Below are 10733 nucleotides of genomic sequence, written 5' to 3' on the forward strand. Positions count from 1 at the left end.
CTCAGAGGAAGAGTCCCACCCTCTGCCCCTGCTGGGGATATCTGGAGAGATGGGTACTGATGCTGTTGTCCATGGAAACCAGCAGGATGAGGATGTGGAACACATCTCAGGGAACACAGCACAACTGGCTGCCCTCCACCCCATGTGCCGTCTCTGAACTCTCAGCCCAAGCTGTGAGGTGGAGAGGGTTCTGCCTGTGCCTCCTCCTCCCTCCAGAGTCACCAGAGTGGGTGAGTGAGAGGAAGCAAGGCCACCAACGACTCAGCCTGGAAAGTGTCTTCCCCTTAGTTCTGTCTCCACAGAATCTCTCTTGTGTTTCCAGACCCTTTCCTAGACCCCAGCAAAAATAACTCAGGGCGATTGTGAAGATTCCTGAGTTCAAGATCTTCACTGTCTTTATCTTCAGCTCTAAGCTCTCCCATCCTATAAAACAGCGGTATTCTTGTAAGCCCTGAACGGGGTGGTATTGGTGCTGAGAACTAGAACTCGGGACTTCACACATCCTCTGTCTACCACCAGGCTATACCCTCAGTCCCAAGAGATGGGCTTTACAGATAGCAAAGGACCAAGGAGAGCAGAAACAAAGAACGGAATTCTGATTGGTCTTTTCAAAGTTCTGATGCTTGTAGTCCTTACTGCTGGGTAAGGATTAAAGCAGAGGGAACCTCATGATCGCCCCACTTGAAACTGACCCATTTCGAGGAATCCTGGCTGTTCTCACTCATGTGGCACTTTAGCGTGAGTGACTCCATCTTGATTTTCAGTCTGGCCCAGTGCAGGACTCAGGTTCGATTCCTGGTCCAAAGCAGTGACCCCTTGTCATTTTCTTATAATAATAGTTGTAGAGTTTGTGTTTGTGTTTTGTTTTGGTTTTTTGGTTTTTGATTTTTCGAGACAGGATTTCTCTGTGTAGCTCAGGCTGTCCTGGAACTCTGTAGACCAGGCTGGCCTCGAACTCACAGAGATCCGCCTGCCTCTGCCTCCAAATGCTGGGGTTAAAGGCAGGCGCCACCACCACCTGGGCCTCTGGCCTTTTATCGTTCTCTGTTATATATACGTTTCTTTACTTCTTACCCCATGGCTGGCTGTATAGCTGGGTGGCTGACCCCTGGAGTCCTCTCTCCTCCTCCTCTCATTCCTTGATCTCCTTTCCTCTCTCTTTATTTAGTCTCTCTGCCTGCCAGCCCCATCTGTTTCTCTTTCCTGTCCATCTATTGGCTGTTTAGCCCATATTAGATCAATCAGGTGTTTTAGGCAGGCAAAATAGCACAGCTTCACGGAGTCGAACAAATATATCATAAAAGAATGCAACACATCTTTAACATTTCACAACAAATAGCAGCACAGGGGTTCTCCTCAGACTCGCTGAAACAGACCCTCCCAGGGAAGCGGCCTGGGAGATTTGAAGTCTAACAAACTTAACAGGCAAGTTTGGGGACTATTGCTTTCAGGGTGTGGGTCTCATGCTTGTGTGTGCACTGGAATCTGTGGGCTTGTGGAATCTGGGCTGGGACCCAGGCAAAGCTGATGCTGGAGGCCTGGGAGCCAAAGTGGAGAGCCAGCACTCTCAGGCTGCCTTGCTCAGCGGTCCCAGTGTTCTAATGGACAGGATGGCCCTGTGTGTTGAAGGTGGCCCCGTGCGCTGTGGGATGCTTATCTGGCTTCTGCTTGCTAGATGTCCATAGTATCCCACCCTCAATCTTGCTGTGACAATTGGAGCATCATTAGATATTGTAGGTGTGTCTGAGAGACAAGATCACCTCATGGAGATGCCCTGGGCCACCTGAAGAAGCGCTCCATGTCCTTTCTACTCCTCATCCTACCCCAAGTGGCATGCTTGCTGTTGTGTGGGACCTAGACCTCAGAAAGGTCCCTGGGGTCAGCAAACCAGCAGCAGTCATGAGCTTGTCAAGAAATGTAACATGTCTGGCTGGGTGGTGGTGGCATGCACCTTCAGTCCCACCCAGCACTCGGGAGGCAGAGGTAGGCAGATCTCTGTGAGTTCGAGGCCAGCCTGGTCTACAAAGCAGATGCTGGAACAGCCAGGACTGTTACACAGAGAAACCTAAAAGCCTGTCTCAAAAAAAAAAAATCACCAAGAAGGAAGGAAGGAGGGAGGGAGGGAAGGAAGGAAGGAAGGATGGATAGATGGAGGCAGAGTCCCAGGGCCAGAGAGGTGGATCAGTAGCAAATATCACTGCCTCCTCTTGCAGGGAACTCAGGTTCAGTTCTCAGAACCCACATGGAGGCTCACAGCACCTGTTCCTTGAGTTGCAGGGGTTCAATGCCCTCTTCTGACTTTTGCAGGCCAGGTACACATGTGGAGCAAATGCACGTGCAAATGCAAAGCACTCCTACAGATAAAATCAGTCTAAACATTTTCACAGAAGGAGCGGAAATGCTGCCTCTCGGTCCCTTCTCAAGGTCTCTGGTGTTCCCACAGTGTCTGCTGGGTTTGCACGCGTGCCCCAGCTTCTTCAATTCTGGAATTCCCAGAGCAGCACGCTTTAAAACTGCTATATTGACAGTTTTAAAAGTTCGGTTTTCTATTTTCTGTACCCTACCTAATACAGGGAAAAACAAATCTTGGTGGGTGTGGGCCGAGTGTGGGGATGTTAAAGCCCCCTAGATATTTGAAGACCCTTGTAGCAGGGGTCTTGTTGAATTATTTTAGGTCCATTTTTTTCAAGTGGGGAAATAGAGGCCAGGAAAGGTTAAAAGACCTCCGCCAAGTCCCGGGTAAGGTAAAATGTATAGACCGGGACTGGATGACGGTTTGGGCAGGAAAGTGCATGCCTTGTGAGAACCTGAATTAGAGCCTCCAGTATTATAAAAAGCATAAAAATATAAAAATGTATACCTACATAAAAGAGAACTAGGTGTGGAGTCTGTACTGTAATCTCAACACTGGAGAGTAGAGATGGGTGAATCCCCGGGGCTCACTGGCCAGCCAACCTCACCTACTGGGCAGGCTTTAGGTTAATGAAAGACCTTGTCTCAAGGGGAAAAGAAGGGCAGATAGCACCTACACACCCACGGTGTACACTTGGGAGGCGTTCGGACCTGGTTCCTGGAATCTGTGGACCTGCGCCCCTCTGTCTGCGGCTGCTAACTGCTCTGAATGTCTCTAGTGTGCCTGATACAGCCCAGTGCTGTGCCTCAGTAAGAGTGCAGCCTGGGGGTGGGGGTGGGAAGAGGAGGATTCCTGCTCTGTGTGCATATGCTAGGCTAGAGGCTAAAGCCTGGGGTCCCCAAGAGATGTCAGACTTGAGGCATCAGTAGACCTGAAGCTTCTCACGCCACCCTGGTGTTCCCCCAAGCTACACGATACCTTGTGATAAAAACACCGTGTCTGACTGCTGTACCTGGCCAGGTTGTCATCCCCTGAGAAGTTCCCGGCATCTTCGATGGTGCAAGTGCCCCCTCTATGTACACAGAGGACCGGCTCCAGGAATCCCAAGGGTACCAAACTCCGACGATGCTCAAGCTCCTCGTGTAGAATGATGTGCTATTTTCCCATGTAACTGGTGTCATTGCCTCTGAGTGTGGTGACACACACACATAACGTCTCTCTGGAGGCTGAGAACAAAAGGCCCTTTTGCGTTAGAGCCTAACCTGGCTACATAGGGAGTTCCGGGCTATCCTGGTCTACAAAGTAAGACCCTGTCTAAGCAAATAAGTAACAGAAACAATAGAAGAAAACCAGAAAGTACAGACATGCGCAATACAGGATTTTTCAGTAGCTTTGATTTGATCTAAAGTTGGTTGAATCCTTGGGTGTGGAACCAGCATCCCCAGAGGGAAAGGCAGGCTGTATAATTTCAGTTTGACCCAGTAGCGAGCTGTACCCTGTTCTCACTGCCCCTCCTCTCCTCCACAGTACTCTCCCAGCATGCGGGCCACCTACATGTCCGTGGCAGATGAGCACCTGAGACACTACGAGTTCCCATCGTAGCAGCTTCCGGGGTACCTGCCGCCTCCTGCCAGCTTGGTTTTCAGCAAATGCAGATCCCAGCTGTGTTTCTGTAACAGAAACTGAAAAGTTCCCAGACGGGCAGGCTCCTGTGGCAGCAGGGACATAGCTGGTACTCCTGACCAGAGCCACAGGTGGACAAGACCAGCCTCCGGCCAAGCTCTCTATCCTGGGACTCCCCAGGGCTCAGGGCCTGGTTCAGTTCCCCCTTTAAGTCCCACCCTCAGCAGAGGAGAGGAGGCAGTGAGGAGGGGAACACCCGCCCAAGAGCTCCATTCTCTCAAGGTTCTGCCATAGGGCCCCTGGCTCTTGTTAGAGTGGCCCTAAGCCCGGGCCACACCTTCCAGTTAGTTACTCTGTCCTCGGTTCCCAGCAGGTGACAATTGGAAGTGTGTTAGGAGGACACATGGTCCAGGAACCGTATTCTGGGACCACGCAGACTCTGCCTAGCCCACAGGATAGCATTCCGAGTACTTCCCAGAGGGGATTGGTGGCTTCAAGCTGGGCACTGCAGTCTGGCAGTCTTGGGCAGGAGCAGGGGAGAAAGCCTACCACGTTCTGCCCCTCTCACCTCCACCAGCCACCTCCATTCCGGAGCCAGGTCTCAGCTGCAGGCAGGGACAGTCTCAGGTATGAACGGACACTTTGAAAGCAGCCAAACTCTTGTTCCCAGTATTTTAAAACATTTTGATGATCCGAAGAGTCATACCTCCCTCACAGGCACCACAGACCGGCTCAGGTCCTTCACCTGTTTCCAACTCTGGCTCTCACATAAGCCGTGCTCCAGATCTGCAGGAGACGCTGGGAAGTGGGTTGTGGGTTTTTTGTTTTGGTGCGTGCCTTGGCCCAGAACTCACAGAGATCCACCTGCCTTTGCCTGCAGAGTACTGGGGTTAAAGCAGATTTTGCGGGGTGGGGGGGTTTTGAGACGTGATTTCTCTGTGTACCCTTGGCTGTCCTGGAACTCAATCTGTAGACCAGGCTGGCCTTAAACTCACAGAGATCCACCTGTCTCTGCCCCTAAGTGCTGGGATTAAAGGTGTGCACCATCAAGCCCAGTTCATTTTTTTTTTAATAAACATCACTGAGACAACATGTCCCAGATGGCTGAAGGAAGGATATTCTGGGGCCCTGTAAAGGGATAGACGTGATAACTAAGAAGGCTGAGGGCTTTCTCTATCCTGAAGAATAGGCATTTCCTGGCTAGGAGAAAATAATTAATGATCCCTGTCCTGCCTGCTGGGGGACCAGGTTAGGCTATTTGGTGCTTCCAACTTTCTGCCAACACAGAGTACACGACACACTAAAGCCCTGTGGCCTTGCACACCCAAGCAGGACCTGGGTGATCGTGTGTGACAGGACCGTTCCCATTTCAGAAGAGCCACGCTGTCGTCGCACTGACAGCTCCCAGCCAAGCCGCCAGGCGCCGGCCTCACTGTGTCTCCTATTAACCCGTGCATACTGTGAGCCGCCTGTCTGTGTCTGCGTCCTGTGCAGATCTTGGGCTGTGACCTCAAGGCATTTGCTTCTAATGTTTCCTCTGCAGCAACGGAAGGACTTTTAATGCATGTACATCAAACTAAAACTCCTCCAGGTTCTACAGGTAGTCGGGTGGGCAAACCTCTGCTTGAAACGTCTTCGCCCTCACCTGAGCCGAGAAATAAACCACTTCTCTTAAGATGTGCGGTTGAGGGCGTCTCTTACTTGCTAAACTTTGGGGGACTAGCAAGGGTGCAAGCCTTCTCCACAGAGGTCAGGGAGGGAGGGACTACGAGCGGCTCCTCCTCCAGCAGCAGTGTCAGATTTCAGTGAGAGGCGAGGAGGGGGGCTGTGAGGAGCTGGGTAGATGGCTCAGCAGGGAAGAGTGCTTGCAGCTCTTCCAGAGGATCTGAACAACACCCACATCAAGCAGTTCATAGCCCTCCTAGCTCGCTCCATCTCCAGGAGATCCACTGCCCTCCCTCTGATCTTCCAGGATAACCACATACATACGATATACACACAGAGAGACATATATACACATACATAGAAACTAAGCAAATCTTGGAGCTGTGGAGATGGCTCAGTAGTTAAGAGCACTTGTTACTTTTGCTGAGAACCCGGGTTCTGTTCCCAGCACCCACATGACAACCCATGATCCTCGGACGCTTCAGTTCCAGAAGTCCTGATGCCCTCTTCTGGTCTCCATGGGCACTCAAACATACATGAAGGAAAACACTCATACACAGATCTCATGATGTAGCATTGGTCTACCTGGAACTCATTGTGTAGACCAGGCTAGCCTAGAACTCAATGAGATCTGCCTGCTTCTACTGTTCAAGACCTGGAACCAAAAGGTGTGTGCTACTATGCCCAGCATAAAAACATATTTTTGTTTGCTTTGTGTTTTGAAAGGGAGCTTCTCTGTGTAGCCCTGGCTGTCTTAGTACTCACTCTGTAGACCACACTAGACTTGGCAACTTCTGTCTCCCAAATGCCGGAACTAAAGGTATTCCCACATCTAGCTATGAAATCTTTTTTTTAAAAAAAAAAGGGGGGGGGAGCTTTGAGTGACTATTTCAGGTCACAGGGATCTGTGGCCTTTGCCTAATTTTTGTTTTGTTTTTGTTTTTCGTTTGTGTGGTGATGGGGTGTGTGTGCGCCATTACTTGCGCGCGCACGTGTGTGTGTGTGTGTTGCACATACGCCAGAGAACAAAAACATCGGCTCTTCTGCTCTACCCCCTCCCCAACTTATCCCCTTGAGATGGTGTCTCTCAATAGTCTGTCAGCCAGAAACACTCCTGTCTCCCCCACTGCAGCATTAAGGTTACAGGCTTTTAAGGTGGGTGCTGGGGATTTGAACTCAGGTCCTTGTGCTTACAAAGCAAAAGCTCTTATCTGGCTGGGTGGTGGTGCACGCCTTTAATCCCAGCACTTGGGAGGCAGAGGCAGGAGGATCTCTGTGAGTTTGAGACCAGCCTGGTCTACAAGAGCTAGTTCCAGGACAGGCTCCAAAGCCACAGAGCTCTTATCTTCTTATCTGAGAGCCACCTCCCTAATCTCTGCCTGTAGCCCCTCTTACAGACAGGGCTAAGCCCCGTTTCTACTCTGGGCTTTCTCCAAAGCTCTCTCTGAAGGTCATCCGTTGCTCATCGGGCTGCTATAGTAAGCAGTCTTTATTGAGTGTTCACCGGGAGCCAGCAATCCTCCCTGGTATTGATATAAATTTTTCATCAGAGTAAAACAGTAGTTCTAACAGGTGCATTAAGAGTCAGGATCTGGATTGAGGACAGAACCAGGTGTCTCTCGCACAGAGCCCTGGACCCCATGCTGGGTGATTCTGGTCAGGCAGGAGCTGCCCAGGCTGCGCTCCTCCAGTCGCCATCCGTGGGTCTGTGCTGTGTACTCCCGAGCACCTTGCCTTCAAAGGTTGCTTCTCAGGACAGGGATGACTGGATCCTCTGGGGCAGCCATTCCCCCCCCCCCCCCCCCCCCCCGCAAAGTCTCTGCTGGCTCAGCAGCCCCCAGTCTGGTGCTTCCCCACTGGCAGAGTGACCTTTCACACCCCTGCAGCTGAGCTTCTGCAACTTCCTGGAACACGCGGAGCTCCTGGGCAAGCTGCTGGAACCTTTGGGGGTGCTTGAGGGGAGAAGCTGAGCGTCACATGCAGATGAGCTCAGCGACCCAGAAGTGGACACGTGCTCTTGTGGCTTTTCCTGGGCTCTGCCGGCCCTGGGGAACCCACAGCCTTGGGTGAGAAGATGAGTAAGAACGGTTTGGGAACTCCCATAACTAGTTTGATTTTGGGGGAAAATTGCTTCTCAGCACCCAGGTGACGTAGGCTGTGGGGGCCTTTATGGTCTCTGCTAACTAGAGGAAGCTTGAGTTGCAGAAGGACTGCGAGGAGTAGGAAGGCCAGGACTGGAGATAAGGCTCCGTCTCTCTGCCGTTCATCATCTGGCTGCTCTTCCAGAAGAACTGGGTTCAATTCCCAGTACCCGCATGGTAGATCCCAACCCTCTTTAACTCCAGTTCCAGGAGTGCCAACGCCCTCTCCTGGACACTGTGGGTACTACCTGCACATGGCGCACAGACAGAAATGCCATCAGTACACCCATACACATAAAATAAAATAAACTCAAAACTTTAGTTCTCTTATTTAAAATAAAAATAGAAAGGTGACTCTGAGAGCACAAGCCCAAGGGTGGTCACGTCAGCCCTGTGTCACCTCTCTGCCCCGAGAAAGAACTGCACACTAGCTGCACGCCAAGGGAAAGTACGTGGTGGTCAGAAGTCACCCTTCACTGTCCACCGCTGAGCTTTGTCTGACTGTCATCTGGCAGTGACATAACCGCTGACCCAGGAAAGGACAGCTGGAGGAAGAGGACGGCTATGTAGCCTGCTCCCTGGGGAAAAAGCAGACTCCACAGAGGCCCTCAGTGAGCTCAGGCTTCCCTGGGAACAGATGTCCTAAACCACTGTCCCCAGTGCTTCAGATGGGATCCAGGGCCTTGCTCATGCTAGGTGGCCGCTCTGCCACTGAGCTACACTCCCAGCTCGGCACTCCCTCCTCCCTCCACACCGTGCTCAAGAGGCCAGCAATGCCCACTGCCCAGTCAGATAGGAACCGTCCTTGCCAGCCCCTGTGAGAACGTTGATCTGTGCCTCCTAACCCACAAAGCCTAACTCTGTGATGGCCCCTTCCTTTCTCTGAATTCTAGGGTGGTAGGGGTGTTTGGGAAGACGTGGTCATGGGCCTGGAGTGGAGTTTCCAGATGGCCATGTAGCAGAACCAGCTCTGATTGCTTGGATACGGGTTAGCTTTTGTGGGCAAGACTCCCATGATCTTGTGCTTCCTTTTTAGCTAGCTCTCTCTTTCTCTCTGTGTGTGCATGTGCGTGAGTGCGTGAGTGTGTATGTGCGTGTGTGCGTGCGTGTGTGTGTGTGTGTGTGTGTGTGTGTGTGTGTGTGGTGTCTGGTGGTTTTGGTTTTCACTTGAGACGAGGTTTCACTCTATAGCCCTGGCTAACCTGGAACTCACCATGTAGACCAGACCAGCCTGGTCAGGAGTGCTGGGATTAAAAGGCACCCAACTTGGTCTAGTTTTGTTTGCTGTTTGTTCTGAGACAGTCGTATACAGCCCAGCGTGGCCTCAAATTTAGTGTGGAAGGTTGACCTTGAAGTTCTCATTCTCTTGCCCGTACCACAGAAGTATGGTATCATGGTGTTACTCCATTTTAAAATTGGAAAAACAGAAAACAAAACAACAAAAAATGGTGAAAGCAGAAGGTAATGGGGAGTAGATATGATCAAAGTACATTTTTATACATGCATGCATATATGTATAATGAAAGCCCTAACCCTGGACTATTAATATACACGGATATAAACCACTAAGAAATCTTTCTGTAGAGGAGTTCTAAGGCCTGGTGTGATGGCTTGTACTTACAGCACTTAGGAGGTGGAAGCAGGAGGATCAGAAGTTCAAAGTTAGCCTGAGTTAAGTGAGACCCTGTTTTAAAAATGAGAAAGTGGGGGAGGAAGCCAGTGGTGGGGTGTAATGGACTAGGGACCTGCCTGGAGTTTGTCCAGGGCGGGGGCTGATCTAAGCAAAGAATTTCTGTGACCAGTTATGCTGTGATTGGGTAGAAATCCGAGAAGCTGAGAAAAAAAAAAAAGGAAAAAAAAGTAGGACTTTCTGAATAGTCTAATTATATGACCTCATGCTGGCCTCCCATGGTGGTTGAGCTGGACCTGCCAAGAGCTAAGAGTGAGTGAGTGAGCCAGTGTTGGTCGGCTCTACACAGGTCTGAGTGAGGGGAAGGGAGGGTGGTGTGGGGTGGGAAGCCGGGGATAACATCATTGTCATAATAAAAACGACTGAGTCCAATTTCCCCCACCCCCTTTTCTTATCTACACTCCACCCCCGCTTCCCTATCCTCGCGTCATCAGAGGGGCCCCGGCTTGCAACCCCAGCCAGCCACGTTGCTCTAGCCTGGAACTGCTCAGCTCGCTCCTCTGGTTCCCATCATGCCCCACCCCCACTCCGGGACTCACTCCCCGCTCCATCCCCTGCAACTCAAAACCACTCTCTAGGGCTCAGTTCCAACCCCATATCCCACATCTTGGTGACTCATTCTTTGCCTGGCTTCATCCAAATCTCCAGTGCCCACGCCTGGCCTCAGGTTCACCTCATCCTCTGGAGCCTGTAGCGGCAAGCACAGCGCTGGCCGGGCCGCAATGCGGGCTGGGCTCTCCTCGGTGTCTGATGGCGCTTCCCCCCCTCCCCCATACCCCGGAAAACTGCCACTGTCCTCCTGCTGTGAAGATGTAGAAAGTTAAACCCCAGAAATGGAAACTCAGGTTGGGGATGCAGTTCACTGGTAGAGCTCTGACCTTTCGATGGCAAGGCCTTGTTCAATCCCGATACTGAAAGAATATGTCTTAAGTCATGGGTCGATTATACAAGAAAGCTTTTAATTGGGGGTTTGCTTATGGTTTCAGAGGTTAGTCCGTAATCATCACGGAAGGAAACATGGCAGCATGTGGGCAGACATGATGCTGGAGAGTTGCATCCTGATCCGTAGGCAGCAGGAAGAGAGGGATGCTGGGCCTGGTGTGGATACTGGAAACCTCCAAGCTCACTCCCCACTAGTGACACACCTCCTCCAACAAGGCCACACCTCCTAAGCTTTTCCAGCCAGCTTGCCCAACTGGGAACTAAGCATGCATATCTGTGAGCCTGTGGGGGACCAGTCTCTTTCAAACCATCACCAGGT

The 10733-nt window shown here is 51.3% G+C and overlaps 2 protein-coding genes across 2 annotated transcripts in view; both read left to right on the forward strand.

Moving 5' to 3' along the window:
* Window positions 1-5653, forward strand: part of Ttyh2 (tweety family member 2) — a 44468-nt gene extending 38815 nt beyond the window's left edge. The window contains exon 14 of the mRNA XM_075990017.1: window positions 3881-5653. Within this exon, the coding sequence (XP_075846132.1) occupies window positions 3881-3955 (75 nt within the window). The 3' untranslated portion in view covers window positions 3956-5653. The remainder of the gene's footprint in view (window positions 1-3880) is intronic.
* Dnai2 (dynein axonemal intermediate chain 2) overlaps window positions 1-10733 on the forward strand; it is a 46446-nt gene that overhangs the window by 910 nt on the left and 34803 nt on the right. The gene's annotated exons all lie outside the window — the stretch shown is intronic.

Source organism: Microtus pennsylvanicus, chromosome 11 (assembly GCF_037038515.1).
Source record: "Microtus pennsylvanicus isolate mMicPen1 chromosome 11, mMicPen1.hap1, whole genome shotgun sequence".
Taxonomy (NCBI): Eukaryota; Metazoa; Chordata; class Mammalia; order Rodentia; family Cricetidae; genus Microtus; species Microtus pennsylvanicus.